Source organism: Chrysochloris asiatica, unplaced genomic scaffold (assembly GCF_000296735.1).
Source record: "Chrysochloris asiatica unplaced genomic scaffold, ChrAsi1.0 scaffold00130, whole genome shotgun sequence".
In the NCBI taxonomy this organism is placed as follows: domain Eukaryota; kingdom Metazoa; phylum Chordata; class Mammalia; order Afrosoricida; family Chrysochloridae; genus Chrysochloris; species Chrysochloris asiatica.
This window is the reverse complement of record NW_006408648.1, coordinates 5,016,476-5,036,498: the sequence shown is the minus strand read 5'-3', so window position 1 is coordinate 5,036,498 and position 20,023 is coordinate 5,016,476. Positions and strand designations below refer to the sequence as shown.

General features: G+C 42.0%; 1 protein-coding gene across 1 annotated transcript in view; it reads left to right on the top strand.

Moving 5' to 3' along the window:
• The window catches only part of SLC12A8 (solute carrier family 12, member 8), a 258,578-nt gene extending 250,584 nt beyond the window's left edge, over positions 1 to 7,994 (top strand). The window contains exon 13 of the mRNA XM_006869431.1: positions 7,832 to 7,994. Coding sequence (XP_006869493.1) covers positions 7,832 to 7,994 — 163 coding nt within the window. The remainder of the gene's footprint in view (positions 1 to 7,831) is intronic.
• The last annotated feature ends 12,029 nt before the right edge of the window (positions 7,995 to 20,023 follow it).

Here is a 20,023-nt window from a genome sequence, read left to right as displayed (position 1 = left end):
GTGGAGAGCGGGACCCCACCCAGAGAAGCAGTGAGGCCTGAGATGGAGACAGAGAGGATGATGTGAAGAGATGGAGTGCCTGAGGAATTGAGACTCAGAGAGGGAAAGGGGCTGTGTGCTGAGGACAGTGGGGTGGGAGGGCATGCAAGGTATACCCTTTTGCTGGGGGTTGATGCATGGATGGGATGGTAACTAAGGCAATGAAACGATGTACGGTAGAATGAATGTAAAACTAACATTTCCCCATGTAAAATATCACTCAATACACAATAAAACATTTATTAAAAAAAAAAAAAAAGATGGACAGCCTCAGAAACCCTGTTCAGGGTCGCTATGGGTTGGAACCAACTCACCGGCACATAACAGCAACAGCATACAACGTTAATGGAACACATGTTAGAAACAAATGTATCATTCTTTATTAAAAGGCAAAGTCATACATGAATTTGGAATCATTGTGAGTTTTGCTTTTGCAAAAAAGGTTAATGAAATATATAATATTGACAATTGACTCTAAAGATTTTTAATATTTTTATATGCTTTCATGCTGAAACTTAGCTGAAAAATTATTTTAGTCTTTGCTCAAGTATTATTTTTTTCAAGTAACCTTCTCTGGAAGAGCTGATTGGGATAATCGAATATTCCATGTGCTCCCTTAGTTTTCCTAACTTTCCTAAAAGTTATGTTGGAGTAATGTGACTAGGTCTTCCCAAGGGACTATAGCTTTGATTCTTGCCTTTTCCACAGTTAGAATATTAAGAGCTGTGTGCTGTCTTTCATTCCACTTTTTCTGTGGCAATTTGAGGACTAAGCGTAACAGATGGCCCAACTATATGATGAGGGAGGAGACACACCCCAGAAAAATAAAATAAAATAAAATAATTTGCCCAGAGAATCTTTCAATAATGAAAGTCGAGGCTTGAATTTTTTCTTCAGTTTCCCCAGCTTAGAAATGCTGAGCGTGTTCTTTTTTGTTTTTCTGATTCCAGATCTTTGCACATTTTGTTATAATATTTGGCTTTATCTTCTTGAGCTGATCTTTGAAATTTTCTGTTCAGCTCTTGGACTTCCTCATTTCTTCCATTTGCTTTTAGCATGTCTATGCTGGAGAGCAAGTTTCAGTGTCTCTTCTGACATCCATTTTGATCTTTTCCTTCTTTCTTGTCTTCTTAATGACTTTTTGCTTTCTTCCTGTATGATGTTCTTGATGTCATCCCACAGCTCTTCTGGTCTTTGGTCTTTAGTGTTTAATGTATTAAATCTGGTCTTCAGATGATCTCTAAATGCAGGTGGGATATATTCAAGGTCATATTTTGGCTCTAGTGGACTTGTTTTCATTTTCTTCAGCTTCAGTTTGAATTTGCATATGAGTAACTGATGATCTGTTCCGCAGTCTGTCCCTGCCCTTGTTTTGACTGATGATATGGAACTCTTCTATTGTCTCTTTCTGCAGATGTAGTCAATTTGATTTCTATATATTCCATCTGGTGAGGTCCATGTGTATAGTCATCTCTTATGCTGTCTTAAGAAGGTATCTGAAAAGAACAGATCATTAGTTTTGTAGAATTCTGTCATGCATTCTATGGATTACATCTCAATGTAAAGTAAACAAAATTCCTCACCACTGGGCCAATAAACAATATTCTTATCAACAAAGAAAAGATTGAAGTTGTCAAGGACTTCATTCTTCTTGGATCAACTATCAACACTCACGGAAGCAGCAGCCAAGAAATCAAACGACGTATTGCATTAGGCAAATCTGCTGCACAAGATCTTTTTAAAGTGTTGAAGAGCAAAGATGCCAGCTTGAGGACTAAGGTGTGCCTTACCCAAGCCATGGTGTTTTCAATAACTTTATATGCATGTGAATGCTGGACAGTGAATAAGGAAGACCGTAGAAGAATTGATGTTTTTGAGTTATGGTGCTGGAGGAGAATATTCAAAGTGCCATGGGCTGCCAAAAGAACCAACAGATCTGTTTTGGGAGAAGTGCAACCAGAGTGCTCCTTAGAGGCCAAGATGGCCAAACTTCATCTCTCATACTTTTGACATATTGTCAGGAGGGACCAGTCACTGGAGAAGGATATCATGTTTGGTAAGGTGGAGGTTCAGAGAAAAAGAGGAAGACCCCCAACGAGATGGAATGGCCAAGTGGCAGCATTGATGGACTCAATTGTGGCAACAGTAGTGAGGTTGGCCCAGGATCGGGCAGTGTTTCATTCTGCTTTGCATAAGGTCATTATGGGTTGGTACCAACTTGATGGCACCTAACAACAACAACAAATGTGATGGTTGGAATTGTGGTTGCATTGGCAAGGCTATACCAATTGTTTTTGTTTGTTTTTTTAAGTTTTTATTGTGACTTGAGTGAAAGTTTACAGGGCAGATTATCATCAGTTTCATATACCTTGTTTCATTACAATGATTATAATGTCCTCCATGTACCATCAGTTAACAGTATTTCTCTCTATTAATTTTAGCTCTTTCTTTTTTTTTTACACTCAGGCATATAAAACAATTTACACCACTAAAGGGCACAATCTATAAGTCTGCCTCCTGGCCACCAGCTCTCAACCCCTCTCTTCCCATGAATCTGTTCCTCAGCTGCTCTCTCTTTCCATGTCCCCATCTCTGCCTCCATCTCTGGTGTTGCTGCTTCGCTGGATAGGGTCCTGCATTCTGCTTGTGTTCTTCTCCCTTGATGGTCCTAGAGTTCTCTGCTTCTGGACTGTAAGATTAACTACTCCTCCGTTTTTGTTACAAAATTTCTACCTTTATAATTATAACGTTGCAATTAGTCATGGTAACAATTATTCACTATTGAATCATAAGAATCTTATCTCCATCTCTTTTCACCCGACCCATCTAGACAAGATGAAAACTATTCAGTGGGGAGTCTATTTTCACCCCACACATTCTTAAACTAAACTCCCTCTTGAAACCTTGTAAGCCAGTCACTTTGTACCTTTATCACCCCCTCATTTTAGGTAGCCAACATATTAAGTTGCTCGTCCCTATCTACCCTGTGTACAGAGGGGATAGCATTGATACTTGATGTGAAGACACCCTCTCTCTTGGTATTTAGAGTTACTACCTCTTTGAATATAGATCAGGCTCATCAAATTGTAGCAATTTAGCCTCATTTCCTTTATCAAAAATTGTTTTTGTTTTTATATCTTCCTCTAGTCGAGTTCTGATTGTCAAGCCATCGAGGCTAGGTCATGGGTACCATTTGCAAGTTTGGGTATAGACCAAATGATTTTGTGGGCCTTATATTCCCTACCCCTGCTCTAGCAGATGAATATTGAGAGATTTTAATTCAAGCTCAGGGATTTGACCTTCCATTGATTCACTTCTACTTTTTTGCCTTTTCTGTGTAATTTCTATTTCTAAAATTGTAGCATTAATATTCTGGCTTCCTAATTGCTCTTTTTCTTTGGTTCCCATTTTTCATTTATTTTTGTCAGTTTGTTTCCTAAATTTTCTATAGTTTTATCTGCAATTTGCTCGACCATTCTCTCAATTCATTGCAGTTGTCTAATTAGCATTCTTTAAAATTTCTTTTCAGGTAGTTCTGATACCATTTCAGGTGTTTTAAATATATATACATATACATATATATATATATATATATATTTAAACTTTTTATTGTGAATTGAGTGAAGGTTTACAGACAAGATCATCAGGTTTACATTCAACAACAAATCACACACTTTGTTTCTTCTCAATGATTGCAATCTCCTCCATGTAACAACAGTTATCCCACTTCCTCCCTGTGGTTCTTATTTCCATCCCACCCTTTCTCAGCTTTGTCCTTAAGTAAATGCTGCCCTTTTGATTGTGAATGGTTGACCATGCCATGGTAAGCATACTTTACCTGAGTTGTTGTGTCCCTTCCCCCCACCCCCCATATACCTATCTACTGCTTGTCTGAATCTTGATCCATGAGGGTAAGCTCTATTCCAGACCTGAAAGGTGGGTGAGGGCCACGGTCTTAGGTTCCTCCAGTCTTTTTCTGACTAGTAAGCCTGGTCTTATTTTTTTTCATTTGAGTTTTGTTGCACACTTTCTCCCACTCTCTCTGGGACCCTGTACTGTGTTCCCTTTCAGAGCAGTTGGTGGTGGTAGCTGAGCACCATCTATTTCTTCTGGTCTCAGAGTCACAGAGACTGAACAACATGTGTTCACTGGTCCATTGGAATAATTGATTCCAAGCATCTTCAATTTTCATCAATCTCCGTTCTTCCACACATGGAGAAAACAATAGCTGAACCTTAGATGGCCGCTCATGACCATTTAAGATTCCAGTTGCTACTCACCAAAGTAGAATATAGAACCTTGTCTTCGTGAATTGTGTTATGCCAGTGGACCCCTGAGACAATGGTCCTGAGTCCCAAGGCCCAGCAACTCATTGCCTTAAGATGTTGATAATATCGATCAAGTTTTTTTTATCATGGTTCTATATTTTCTGACTCTATACTTTGACCACTTGTTTAAGGCACTCTGTCTTCTTTCTTTGTGTCCACTGAAATTGTGAATTTTCTCTAAGGCAAGTAGCTAGTTCTTAATTGATATTTAATTGATGATTATACATTGGTGTGTTTGCAGGCACTCACCTGTCTCCTGGTGGATATGGTAGAGAAAGGAAGTGTGAACATAGTTTGTTCACTGTTTGTAGAGTAGTTTAGGGTAGGTCCACACACTTCCAGAAGCAGTGGTGCTCTGCCTAGCAGAGTAGAGGCTGTGCAGGAGTGGGTGCTATTGGCTGCTGGGTTGGTGAGGGCAGGGTCTGACCATGCCCCCAGCTACCAGGAGGGCATAGGAACAAGGGAGGACTGCACCCCTTGGATGCCCACCTCCAGCCACATCTTGTGCCAGTAGGTTACTGTATCAACAGCCTTTAACAAAAGGTCAAGGTGGCTACACCCCTCCAAACCAGCTCATAGTCCACTGTTTTTCTTTTCTCTCACTGCACCTATTCACCTTCCTCTTCTAGTCAGCACTCAGCCCATCTGTGTCCTAGCCTGTGATACTCAGGTTTCCAGGATCACCATCTGTATATGTTTCACTTGGTCTCCATTGTCTTTGTTGTAGAGGGTCAGATCAGTGCCTCTGCCTGCTCCGTCCTCTTGCCTCAGTTCTTTCCTGTACTAATCTCTTATTCTATTGCCTCATCCTGAGACAAAGTAGTTCTAAGTAGGAATAGATTCTTTGTAGAAGTTGCCTACAGATTCTGGAGCGGTGGCTGGTGTGGGGGTGAAAATATTTGGCTTTATCAGATTTACAGAAATATTTTTAGTCATTACCCATTTTAAACCCTAAATTACTCTGAGAAGTCACTATCTCTCACTTTGCGCTTGAAATTCCTGGGATTTCATCTCTGAGCTCACTAAATGCTCTGTAGCAAGAGGAATGTATTAGGAGGAGATTGTTCTTAGAAAAGGACTACTTTTGTTGGAATAGAGCTCAGTCTACACTATTCATAGTAAGATACCAGATTCTGCAGCCTTGTGAAGTGAGTGGTAGAGGCCTCAGCTAAACCATTATCAAATTTACTGGCTTTCACCATATTTTGTGGTGGTTTCTCAGGAGAGTGAAAGGGCTGAGAAATGGTGATTCGTGGAAAAGTAGAAATTGATGGTTGTGTTTTCTATTTTGCAGTTTTGACCCCTGCCCCAAATTAAAACCCCTATGCCATTCAAAACCAAAGAAGAATATTGTAGAGTGTTTGGGTAGAAAATTGGCTATATTCCTTCCTCTGTTATTAATATCTACATTTTCCAGTTACTACATGAAATTAGGAGTCGTGGTATGGCACTGTAGAATAAGCACTGAACTACTAAATGCAAGGTTGGCTGTTCAAACCTACCAGTTGCTCCTCAGAAACACTATACAGGGTCACTGTGATTCAGAACTGACTCAATGACACTAACAACAACATGAGTTAAGCCTCACTTTGAAAAGACTTTCTTTCCTGAAGCCCTAGCAACTGCTCCAATGAAGACTTGTAGGCCATTATAATCTAGAAAGTGAAATACTGTATGTTATTACCTTGAGCTCAGGAAAATAGAATGATTTTTCTATTCTTTTCTTTTCTTTAAAAAAAAGCATTTGCTAAACAAACAAACAAAGAAAACCATTTATATGTTGACTGGTTGTAGACCACCCACCCCCACCCACCCGCTTTTTTTCCACTTTCTAACCTTACTTTGGAACAGTCAACCGTTACAGAAGTTAATTCACTTGTCAGAGTAAGTCTCTATAAACTGCCAATAGTGACTGCAGTATTTTCGTCAGGTGATCTGAACTTGTATACTGTGGTAATAGTATTCTGCATATTTTCCCCAGATATATAACATTTCTATTTACAGCTACCAAAATCTATTCTTTCTTTAAACAATTGAGCCTTACTACAGGCAAAGGAGAATTGGTATGGTGCTTTAGGATAAGCACTGGACTGCTAACCACAGTTGGCAGTTCAAACCCATCAGCCACTCTTCAGAAACCCTACCTAGCATCTCTAAGGTGGAACTGACTCAACAGCACTTAACAACAACTGGTAACGTAGATGATTCTTTTAGAGTAAATTTGAAGAGGAAATCCATGCTCAAGTTATGATTTAAGGACCTAAGTTAGGCTGTGGGCCTAGAAGGGGCCAGGGAAGGCTAGGAAATGCAGGCACCAAGGTAAAGAGAACTGCCTGAGGCCATTAAGTTGATTTGTGACAGAACTGTGACAATCTTCTACAGATGCCCTGTCAGTCACATCTTTCCTCACTGGATGTCACCTCTAGCTCTTTCCTCGTGTTTCTCTAACATTGTTATTTATCAGTGCATTCCAACTCTAACTGCATCCAGAGACTTCAGTTACAATGGAATCTATATCTGGAATTGTTCTTTATCTTTAGGCCAACTTGGTGTCAAAAGTCTTTGTAGTTTACCTCTCAACTGCTTTGACTCTAACTCTGGGAATCATTCCTCATTCCACTTTCTTTACAAACAAAAAGACGCTTTCTCTTTGACTGCTGTCAATTTTCCAGGCTCTCTATTTCTTTATTTCATTTGACAAAAAGCATTGAAAAGCTATAGAGCCCTGACATGATATTATTTAGAAAGCAAAAACCTTTTTCTTAGTTCTCTCCTACCAGGTACATACAATTTACTCCGTCTCTCCTCATTTTATTCGACACATAGTATTTCTTTTTAATGAATTTATTTTTTGAATTTATACATACACAGCAGAACACGCACCCATTCAACAATTTCTACATGCACAATGCAGTGGCATTGGCTCTGTTCTTTATGTTGTATCTTCATTCTCATTATTTATACCCTTGTTGTTTCACTTCCATTGACTTAGAACTCACTGTCTTCATGCTTTATGTCGACATTTTGAGCTCATAGAGATCATTCCTTCAAACAGGGCAATGCTCATGGGGAATATTTCTTACTAATTTAGCTCAATGGTTGCTTAGCTGGAAGGTAACTTCAGGGGATAAGTTGTTTTCACAACTATATTTTAATCATTAAGCTACATGGTAAATAAAGATTCATCACTAAGGAGCCCTGGGCATTGTAGGATAGGCACTGGGTTGCTAACTGCAAAGTTGGCAGTTCGAGCTCACCTGGCACTCCTCCGGAGAAAGATGAGGCTTTCTGCTCCTGCAAAGATTTACAGCCTTGGAAACCCTCTACAGGGTTGCAATGAAAATGTAATCGACTCAATGGCAGTAGGTTGTAGTTTACAATGGTGGATATTTTTGGAGATTCGTCTTCACTGTCCAGCACTGTCTCTTTCCTTCTGAATGTTCTTTGTGTTTTTCTCACTGAAGGGCCCTCCGATCCCCCCAGGACCAGATAGTTTTGGCACCGACCTTGGCACGGGTTGACATGGAGATGACCCAGCTAACTCAGGAGAATGCAGACTTTGCCACTCGGGATCGCTACCACCACTCTTCCTTCGTGAATCGGGAACAGCTAATGCCTCAGTACTAGAGGCAGCTCTGGGCCTTCCGATTCTGGAGCTGTGTGCAAAGAGAACCGCAAATTCAAAAGCTTTTGTGGAGCTCTTTCTACTCATTAAGAAACTCAAAGGCCTGCCCTCCAACTGCTGCTATGGACAATGGGAACTGGTCTGTAGCACTGTATCTAACTTAAGGTGACCATTAGAAAGAGCGGGTGCCTCTGAAACATGGCTCACAATCGGAAGAGCTCAAAGCGCACATCAGGTATAAGAAAACAAGAACCAGAGTGTTCTGGAGGTCACAATGAAGGGTTATTTTTAATTTAATATTAATATTTATATATTTTCAAATAAATAATACATTTAAATGGATGGGGTCAAAACCAAAATAGGATAAACACGAAAGTATACGAGAGGGCTTCAAAGAGTGCATGGAAAAACCCCATTATCGTTGGGGTTCATTGGCCACTCCAGCTGGCTGCTTTCTCTCTTCATTCTGTGCGCTGACAGTGTGCTCATCTTTTAAAAGTCCTTTCCCACTCAGTCCCCCCTTTTGGTGAGGTTTCTGTGAGGTAGTCAGGTGGTCATCCTGCAACTTAGTGGCTTCAAATGCACTCTCCTTTGGTGTGGTCTCTTTTGGGGGCCAATTGGTTGAAAGAGAAACCAATAGTGCAACTGTTTTTATACTAAAAATTGGCAATTTTTTATAATATAAATAAAGAACCAGTCCCTCAAAAAAAAATAATAAAATCCATTATCTTATAGTTACATTTTCCACAAACTTTTCAAAGCCCCTCATATAATGAAAAAGTCTTCCTTGTTCCTCATCTGCTCAGGTCCTATCCCCTGCTCCAGAGGTAACTACTGATTTTAGTTTTCTGATATCTGCTTCCCACATTTCTTTATGCATATATAAACATACAGTAGGAATGTGGATTCTTTTTTCATTCATTTTTAGTATATAAATGGTAGCATAGTTCATACATGTTCTGCATCTTGCCTGTTTCCCTGAATAATCTGTCTTGATGATATTTGCCTATCAATACATATATAGATTTTTCATTACTTTTCATCATAGGATTATGCTGTTATTTCATCAGTTCTCCAATGATAGACATTTGGATGTCTATCAATCTTTTGCTATTACAATCTTGTGCATATATACAAGTTTAAGGGTATGTGTAGGATACACTCTTAAAAGTGGAATTACCGGATCGAAGTCTATATGCATTTTTTAGCTCTTCTTGTTTAGTGAAGGTCTTTTTAATGAAAAAGTAAATTATCAAAGTTTCCAAGTGGTGGCTAATGTTCTTCAAAGTCTATGTGGTCCCTAACTCCTGGACATCTTATTGCAGCTGTTTTGCAGCATAAATGCCCTGAAGGGTCAGGCCTATCTGGGTTTCTCTGGGAGCTCCCTGTGACATTCGTCTCAAGCACCCATTAGGGACCGTGGCACCTGGCCCAGCTTCAGTTATTTTGCCAAAGAGTACAGAAGGAAATACTGTTGGTTTGTTTCCAACCTCTTTCTTCTACAGTAGTTTTCAAAAGTTAGTGTGCTACTTGACTGCTAATTGCAAGGTCAGCAGTTCAAACCCACCAGCCACTCCTTGGAAGCCCTGTACAGAGTCACTATGAGTCAGAACTGGCTCTATGGCACTTGACAACAATGACAATAGAGTGGTATGTGGGGGACAAGAACACTAGTGAGGTGCACACAACAAAGGATAGTCAACTATTTGAGGTCAAAAGGGCAACATTTACCTGGGGAAAGGAGAACATTTACCTGCTAAGAGTCATAATGGAGAATGCAGCTTAGAAATATAGCGGTGAAGTGCTATAGATGATGTTATATTCAGGGGATTGCAACTGAGATGAAATGAAGTGTATGATCTGTTGAATATAAAATGGATAATCTTCTCTATAAACTTTCACTCAATTCACAATAAAAAGTTAAAATTTTTAAAAAGTGTGATAAAGTATCACCTGAGATGTTTATTAGAAGTGCAGATTCCTACTCCTCATGTCTAGACTATTTTATTATAAGCTTGGGGTACAGCCCTGTCATTTACAACTATAACAAGGGCCTCAGGTGTCCACACAGCTAGTCCTTGGACCATATTTTCAGAAACATTCATGTGTTGGATATTGTTCCAACTCACAGCAACTTTATGCATAACAGAAGGAAACAGTGCCCAGTCCTGAGTTGGATTTTCTTGTTGTTGTTGTTAAGTGCCGTTGAGTTGATTCTGACCCATAGCGACCCTGTATTATTATTGTTGTTAAGTGCTGTCAAGTTGGTTCCGACCCACAGTGACCCTGTATACAGTTTCCAAGGAGCAGGTGGTGAACTTGAACTGCTGGCCTTGCCCTTCAAATGGCTTTATAGTCTGGCGCATTAACCCACAGTGCCACACCAGGCCTCCTGTATAGCATGGGCTTAATATGAGAGAGTGGTGGGGCAGTCATGGTGAGGAGCCAGTTAGATCTTAAAATCCTACCCTAGAAAATAGGATCTAGTTTACGATTATTGTTACCTGTTATAGAGCTAGCCTCTTATTCAGTGCAACCCTATACACAACACAATGAAAGGCTGCCCCGTTCTCAGCCATCCCCATAATCGGTTGCAGATTAGACCCTTGTTATTGTAAGGCTTTCTTTGTTCACAGAATCTAGTTTTAGCTAAAAACCTGAACATCATTAGAAACAATGTAAAGACAACAAAGTTCACAATAGGCAAGCGGGGAAACAAAGACCATGAAAGATGGACCGTACTTGGTGAAGGGCTCACTGGACTGACTTCTAAGGCTCTCATTAAATAAAAGGCACTGATTCTGTGGTTTGCTCTTATAAAATTCTATATAACAAGCTAAAAAAGAAATGCCTCTGAAAAATATGGCTCTGATTTTGTAAACCATACACAGCAGAAGATTCAAGTATCCAGCAAGAGTGCTTTCCCCCACAGGGTGACTTTTGTAGAAGAGAATGAGAATGCTGGGGTAGGATGAAGAATGCAGATGTTATGTTCAGTGCTGCTGCTATTAAGTGCTATAGAGTTGGTTCCAACTCAGAGATCCTGTACAGGCCTTCCGAGGAATGACTAGTGGGTTTGAACCACCGACCAGACCAGTGCTTAGCCTATGACTCAGTCTAGTATGGAAGGCAGATGATAACCAGACTGGACCTCTGTAATGAGTTTCAGAAATTTGTTTTTTAACCAAAACTAGATTATGGCACTGTAGGGTAAACACTGTACTCTAATAAAATAGGGTCATTTTGAACCACAAAGCCAGCAGTTCAAATCCACCAGCCTTGCTCCTCGGAAACCCTATACAGGATTGCTATGAGTCGACTCGACAGCACCTAACAACAAGATAGTATGAACAATAATAATAATCGGTAAAATAGTAGTCAAGTCTTGCCTGACTCCCCCAAAAGCAGAAGTTTACATGCTGCAACTTTCTTAGGGAGTGCATCCAGAAACTCAGGAGTGAGAGAAAAAAGGAACGAAGTCTCAAAGTGTCATCAGCAACTGAATGCTTGGTCCTCAAGGACTGTTTTCTGAGAGACTGTGGAACACTGTCTGAAGACTACACTTCCAGAGAAAGGAAGAGATTGAATTTGTCCACAGGCTCCTGTCTCCCACAGTCAGAGGTTATCCCTGAGGGACAGTAACCACCCTTGCATTTGTGATTTGCACAAGAGAGCATCCAGAGAGCTGCAGAAAGCAACAGCCAGTAGGTGTGGACAGAGGCACCATCAGGCTTGTGCCTGTGAAAGTGACTGCTCTATGCAGAATTGCTAGCTGCCAGGGTGGCTGGGATGGAACAAGCTGCCTAGGCCCCAAAGCCAAGCAGAGAGGATCTGAAGTGGCACATAGGAAGTGTTGGAAATATCCAGTAAAAGGCAGTACTAAGTACCGGTGGTCAGAAGGACCAGTACAGATGTCAAACAGGGATTACTTCTGTAAAGGAAGCCCCCAAAGTAAGCACAGCCAGAATGTACGACAGTGAGACCAGCAACATTTTCTAAGATAGACAGACACTGGGTTCCTGGTCTGAAAGTTTTATGAAGGAGTGCACAGGTATAGACGATAATGTCTTGAGTTTGTGAGGATCACTTCAGACCTGCTGGGATCCAAGGCCCGACCTACCCATTCTGAGACACAAAACTGCTGGAATTTCTAGCCCTCTAGATTTCCAGAGGATCTACAGAGTCTGGACAATCACATGAGCCAGTTTCTTAAAATTAGTCAGTCAGTCTGTCTATCTAACTGGTTCTATTTCTCTAGAGAATGCTAACAAAACACCATTCATCTTCTCATTCATTCATCCATTCTTCCATCTAATGATCCAACCACTCACCCACCCATCCATCCATCCACCAATCCATGACTAGAGCAGCCAGACACAGAACTTCATAAATAGATGCCTGAGACCACCACACCTGGACCAGGTATACCTCGCCAATCTCAGAGCTTAGTTATGTAAAGATATTGTTACAGGTCATTCAGGCATACATGAACTCCTCAGTCATCACCCTCAGACTTTCAAAGTGAGTACAGTCTGGTATTAGAGCATTCTTGAACTCAGAGCTAGGAACCAGAACAGGGTTATTTTCTTTTCAACTCTAATCCACAATAGAGTGCATCTTGTACATCATAAAATGCCATGTAAGTCAGGTTCGGAATTCCATCCTCCCTCCTTCCCTCCAGGTTTCTCACTGAGTGAGTGTATCTAAGGATGGGGAACAATGTATCCATTTATGCATTACTACCTAGACAAGGGGACAGACCTGCTAAGAGTCTTAATGGAGAATGCAGCTGAGATCAGAAGGTTGAAGCAAGGCCTCTAGTATCGATTGAACGTCCTTCCTCTTGAATATCAGAAGCCACTTGTCCTGAAGACACTTGAATGAAGTGTAGAAAATGAGAGAGAACAACCAACCGGCTTCATCACATAGGAACCCCGCCCACCAGTGAGGTGGGCATGCTCAATGCCAAGCTTTGGCCAATATTATCCAAGGGGAGAGTGGGGGAATGTAATGGTTAGGCTTCTGTGTCAAGTCCACTAGGTCAGGATTTCCAGAGGTTTAGCAGTTAGGATGTGCTTATTCCCATGGTGATACCAGCATAGTGAACCCTATGATGATTGGCAATGAGTAGCCAATCAACTAAAAGGATGTTGCCTTGGTGGTATGACCTGCTACCAATATCGTGAACATGCAGAAAGGACTCTCTCTTCCGCTGGGAACCTGGGACTCCACAATTGTAAGCCAATTCCTTGATAATAAAGTTCTCTTTATATATGTTTCACTGGTTTTGCGTCTCTAGAAAACCAGGTCTAAGACAGGAAGCTTGGATGGCAGTGCGATCCTGTCCATGGACAGAAGTGGAACGCAGAAAAGTTGGAACAGTGAGAGGGGCCCCTGAAACAACAAGAGCAGCATCAGAGACAGACTCAGGGTCTATGGATGGCAGAGGAGCCCTTAACCTACTCTGACAGTATTCAGGGAAGGCTCCCTGGAAGAGGAGAGTCCAAGCTGTCAGCCAGGCAGAGAGGAGGGGCAGAACATTCCAAACACTGGGCCAACCTCACAGTTTTTGCCACGCTTGATCCCACGGATGCTGCCACTTTGCCAATCCATTTAGCTAGGGGTCTTCCTCTTTTTCTCTGACCCTCTACCTTACCAAACACGATATCCTTCTCCAGTGACTGGTCCCTCCTGACATATGTCCGAAGTATGACAGACAATGTTTGGCCATCCTGGCCTTCTAGGAGCACTCTGGCTGCACTTCTTCCAACACAGATCTTTTGGTTCTTTTGACAGCCCATGGCACTATCAATATTCTCCTCCAACACCATAATGCAAAAGCATCAAATCTTCTATGGTCTTCCTTATTCACTGTCCAGATTTTGCATGCACATGAGGTTATTGTAAGTACCGTGGCTTGGGTCTGGCACATCTTAGTCCTCAAGCTGACATCTTTGCTCTTCAACACTTTAAAAAGGTCTTGTGCAGCAGATTTGCCTAATGCAATACGCCGTTTGATTTCTTGACTGCTGCTTTCATGAGTGTTGATGGTTGATCCAAGAAGAGTGAAGTCCTTGACAACTTCAATCTTTTCTCCATTGATAAGAATATTATTTATTGGTCCAGTGGTGAGGATTTTTGTTTTCTTGACATTGAGATGCAATCCATACCAAAGGCTGTGGTGTTTGATCTTCATCAATAAATATTTTAAGTCTTCGTCACTTTCAGTGAAAAAAGTTGTATCATCTGCGTGTCACAAGGTTGTTAATAAGTCTTCTTCCAATCCTGATGCCACATTTTTCTTTATATAACCCAGCTTCTTGGTTAATTTGCTCAGGTTGAATAATATGAAAAATACAGGTTGAATAAGTATGGTGAAAGAATACAACCTTGTCACACACCTTTCTTAATTTTAAACCATTTAGTGTTCCCATGTTCTATTTGAACAACTGCCTCTTGGTCCAGGTACAGATTCCTCATGAGCACAATTAAGTGTTCAGGAATACTCATACTCCACAATATTGTCAATAGCTTGTCATTATCCACACAATCGAAAGACTTTGCATAGTCAATAAAGCACAGGTACACATCTTACTGATATTCTCTGCTTTCAGCCAAGATAGGATATGAAAAGGCTTCTGAACCAAATGAATGAAGAGAGAATAAAAATAAATGAGACAAAAAGACCAAAGCAAGAAAATTCAGATCTTACCTTTGGCCTAACAACTCTTCTTCCTACGTTTTCCTTTTAAGCAGGGTTTTGACCAGTTCATTCTGGTTCAGGCCCTTTCCCCAACTGAAATTTTCATTTCTATCTCTGGTAGCGTAGTGGTTACGAATTGGGCTGCCAATCTCAAGGTCAGCAGTTTGAAACTGCCAGTGGTTCCGTGGGAGAAAGATGAGGCTTTCTGCTCCCATAAAGATTTATAGCCTTGGAAACCCTGTACAGGGTCACTGTGAGGTGGAACCGACTCCACGGTACTTAACAACAACAACAACAACATCCTAGATATGGAGTCCTGTGTGGTGCTGTAGGATAAGCACTGGACCACAAGTCGATTTGAACTTCAAGGTGGCAGTTCAAACCCACCAGCCGCTGCTTGGAAACCCTATACAGGGTCACTGTCAGTCAGAACCAACTGGACAGAACTTAACAGTAACAAAAACACCCCAGATATATTGAATCAGGATCTATAGTGTAACAAGATCCCCAGGTGATTCTTAGGGATTTCCAAGGAGAATTATTTGGGTGATCTATGAGAATCACTTGGGGATCTTGTTACAATGTGGATTCTAATTCAGTATATCTGGGGTGGAAATGCAAATTCTCAGCAGGGGTCAAATGGGAAAGAGCCAGTTCAAAGTCCTGCTTACAAGTGGGCTCACTTGAAAGGGAATTTGGTGCAGCAGCAAAAATCATGAGATTTGGGGAAGAAAATCTTCAAATCCTTATTCTACCACTTATTTGCTCTGTGAATTTGGGTAGACTGCTCCACCAACCTGAGCGTTCATTCTCTTCTGTAAAATGGGAATTATGATTTATACCTACCTCCAAGTGGAGTTATGAGTACTGAATAAAATGAGATTTTTTTTTTTTTTTTTTTGAAAAGGGGAAACTGGAGGAGGTGTCATAAGAGCATTATACCAGACCTGCAGATTCATTGTCACCTACTGTGGGCAACCCAGAAAATAACAAAAACCATGAGAGAGACCCTTGGCTCCTCCTGACCTGACGTTTGAGCACAGAGAAGACAGCTAGTGCCTTAGGAGGTGATGCTGTGTCTTGTCAGCCACACCCAGGGCTCACTTTGCACCTTTGCTAGCCAACAGATGGATCTCTGCAGTGTGCCCTAATGGGGACAAGGATGGACAGAGTTGCCACCTGATCCCCACCACTCACCTCCCAACTCCACTATCCTGCCTCGTTGCCCTCACCAAATTCATTTTGCCCTGTTCCTAAAGGTCATCTCCCCTCAGGCTCCTCCCTACCTTTCCCATGAGTTTTGAGATTTTTCTTGCCCATCAAGAAAGCTACCGCACCCCCCAGTTCTTTTGCAAGCAAATAGCTCCATTCTTGCTATGTCTTATGCCATCAGTGTTCGTCCGGTGCCCAGGAGGAGCAGATATGATGTGCGGCTGCACTGAGCTGGGGTGATTCTGTGTTGTTTGCACTACTCCATAGGCAGGGAGGTTGCAGAAATCAGTACTCACAAAACATGCTGCGTAGCATCCCTGCATCTTGAAGCTGGACCTGGACGCTTTGGGTGAGACTCATAAGCAGACATATATGCCAGTTTGTCAGCTTGAGGTGGAAAGAAGAGGCTCCTGAATGTTGACGAGGACGGAGATCATATTCAAGAGTCAAACAAAGTAGATGGCAAATAAGACCAACCAGCACTGGGGTCTCCGGTTGGCTGTACGCCTGGGAATACAGTCCATTTCATGCCATCAATGCTGGCACCCTTCACCAGGCTGCCTTGCTGGATTGGCTGGAGTAAGTTGAGAATGCACAACAGGTGGAGGCTCCACATCCCTCCTTGAGGTGAGGGTGGCCACAGGTCAAACAGGCAGAAGCAGATCTCTAAATAGGAGTCTCTCTGAGTCTGTTTTTATTTTGTTTCTGAAAAAGTGCATGCGTGTGTGTTTCTGACTGTGTTTATGTCTGTTACAAAAGCACTCTATAAAAATAAGCTGGATTCATCCAATGTAAAGGGTAAATTTAAGACAGCCTGGCTTAAAACCAGGGCCATGTGGTATGCATCAGATTCACTTTGGGAAGTCCTCAGGGCAGGTGGCATTTCAAAGGAGTAGCAGTCATTCTCCCTGCAGCCAGCACAAGGGCTCTATGAGTGCTGATGGGTGAGATGTGACATACACCATATGTGTTCAGAAGCTGAGGACAGAGAAGACAGGCACGGGTTTTCAATATGGATCACAAATGGAAAGTCCCAAGAGCACATGCTCCAAAAGGCAGTGCCAGTTTTTAATGGAATTGCTTCTCACAAGAGCAACTTTGTATATGTATTAGAATGGGCTCGCTGCTGCAACAAACAGCCCCAGTCCACAGTGAGCAGAAACGATCTCAGCTGATTTCCAGCTCATGTTTCAGTCTGATAAAAGTCACGGAGGTGGTAAGCTCTGCTGTACACTGTTACTCAGGGACCTCGGCTCCCTCAGGTTAGTGGCTTGAGCACCTTCTAGACCCCCAGAGCCTCCCCCAGGATTCTAGCTGGAAGGTGAGGGAAGAGAGGGACACATGGGGATCCATGGAGGTTTAGAGGTCAAGGCTGAAAGGGCGTGTATCACTTCCTCCCACATCCCATTGGCCAGAACTAGACACAGACTGGGAAACGCAGTCCAACTATGTACCCAAGAGGATGAGCAGCCAGCTTGGCATGCAGGATGACAATAGCTAGATTGATTTCTTTATTGATGGCAAATGAGGAAGCCTCTGATCATAAGCAGAGTTTTCACCCATCAGAGCTTCCATTCCCAGAGGGAAATGATACACTCAACAATTCTGCCATTCTTCAAAAGGTGTCTGGGAAAACCATGTTCAGTATTCTCTTCAGAATCTTTGAATATTGTAATAGAGGGCAAGACTTCTTTTGTGAGGATTCATTTGATTTCTGGTAGCCTCAGAGACAATTTGGAACCAAATAAACCATCTTCTTGGGGTCAGAAATGAGATGTGACCATAAAGCAAACTGACTCTTGAGACAATTTCGAAGATGAAATACCAACAGATTTTCAGGATTGATAGTGTCATTAGGAATTCTATAAAACCTCCCAAGTCCTGGTTTTGAAGAAACAGCATTTATTTAGATAAATATGTTTTGATATATTGAGTGTATGTATGTGTGTGTGGTGTATGTGTGTAAAATGACTGCATTTTTGGTGCATGTTCTGCCTTTTATTCAGGATCATTTTTGGCCAACTGGATTGAAAAACCTTTAGTAGTAGAGGTGTTTCTGTTTAAAGAAAGTATCCTAATTCATATTTTAAAAGTGTTGTTTGTATTAAGTCCAGTATAGTTGGTATGTCCTGCCAAGCCATCTAATAGTATGGATTTATTTATTCACTCACTCAGTACTTATTGACTGTCAATTTGGCCAAACCTATTTTGCTTGATTCCAAAGCTGTGAAACTAGATGATAGCAATTGCTTCCCACGTAGCCTGAAGCTCAGTTTGCAGGTATTGAAATAAGACTGTTCTTAAGATGACGCAGGAATTAGGCACAGACTTCCTGGGAGGCTAGAAAGAAGGGAAAAAACTCGGACTAGTCTGTACTTGGATGGGTTAGCCAAGTATTCTTAAAAGAGTAACCTGTATGATTTTCTTATAAACTGAAGAACATGGGATGAGCTCTCCTCTGGAATAATGTCTTATCTTTCTGGACAAACCCATTGGTCTGGAAAATCTTCGTGTCGTTTTAGAATTACTCAGATTCCCTCAAGACACCTGGCCTGAGATTGTCTTTTCCATAAGAACAACAAGGATACGTGTAAGAGATCGGCATGAAACCTGCTCTAACAGATGCAGTTCTGGGGATCTCATTATAGAAGTCCCTAGGTGGTTCAAGGCGTTCTGGTGGTTCAAGGAGTTCTGGCACGGTGGGATAAATTTGATTTGAACTACAAGGGCAGCGGTTCAAACTCACCAGTCACCGCTCGGAAACCCTATACAGGGTCACTATGGGTCGGAACTGACTCGACGGTACTTAAAACAACAACAGCAAATCAGATTGTCTTGGGTAGGGCTTAGGCACACATTATCTTAAAACACTGTGAGTCCACTGATTCGACAGCACTTAACAACAACATCCGGTGGTGCCAATAGCTAATGTACTTGATTGGTGAGCATAAGGTTGGAAATTCCAAACCACCTAGTGCTACCTCAGAAGAAATGCCTGGAGATCTACTTAGAAAAATCAGCCCTTGAAAATCCTATGGTGCGTCGTTCTGCTAGGACACATGGGTGGTAGTTTGTTGGAATCGACTTTATAGTAACTAGATTTAATGGGTTCCTTGTCCCGTCATTCAGGGGTGAGGAGAGAATGCCTTAGTGCTAAAAGTGTGGTTGACTGATATAAGAATATCACTTGGGATGCTTTCTGGAATGGAGATTCCTGCACCCTGTGGTACTGTGGGCTAATGCTTTCGACAGCAAAGTTGGTTTGAACCACAAGGTTGGTGGTTCAAGCTTACCAGCCAGTTCTTGGAAACCTATACAGGGTCTCTGTGGATTGGAACCGATTCAACGGCACTTAACAGCAACAAATAAGATTGTCTTGGGTAGAGCCTAGGAACACATTATCTTAAAACACCTACTCCCCATGTGATTTTCTAAAGTTTCCGAAGCACAGGTGGAAAGGTTTTGAACTGACCTGAGGCTGGGACTAGCAGTCGCCATCAACGCCAGGCTCTGTAATGAGCAGCAGCAATGGAGACCAGAGCTGCATGTGTCAAGAAGTGGTGAGACAGGCTGGTCCACTTGGACTCCAATAAAGCTGCACTGCAGTGAGGCACTTCACCATGGGTTCCACTGATGAGCTAGAGACAAAGTACTTTCAGATCCTTGTTCCACTGAGGATGAGGTTAGGCCTGGGCGTGGGGGTGGGGGTGGTGTGTGTGTGCAGTTGTATGTGTTTACATTTGTGGTGACGTGAGTATCCATGTTTTGCTCTTTATGCCTCTAACTGGAAAGGATCCTCCACTTCCCACTCCCAATACCCAACTCCCCGATTCCTCCTAACCCTACCTTTCAGGTGCTAGTTAGGACGTCCATCTGCAGCTGGGGCCCTGTAATTCATGGCCAGCCCTTAACAATTAAAGAGGCTAGCCCTTAGTGGGAGTCCTGCTGTGGTGCTGTGGGATAAAGCACTGGGCCCAAAGCTCAGTTTGCACTGCAAGGTTGGTGGTTCAAGCTCACCAGCCGGTCCTCAGAAGCCCTATCTAAGGTCACTTTGAGTTGGAACCGACTCAACGGCACTTAACAACAACAACAGTCCCTAGTGAGCCAGACAGTATA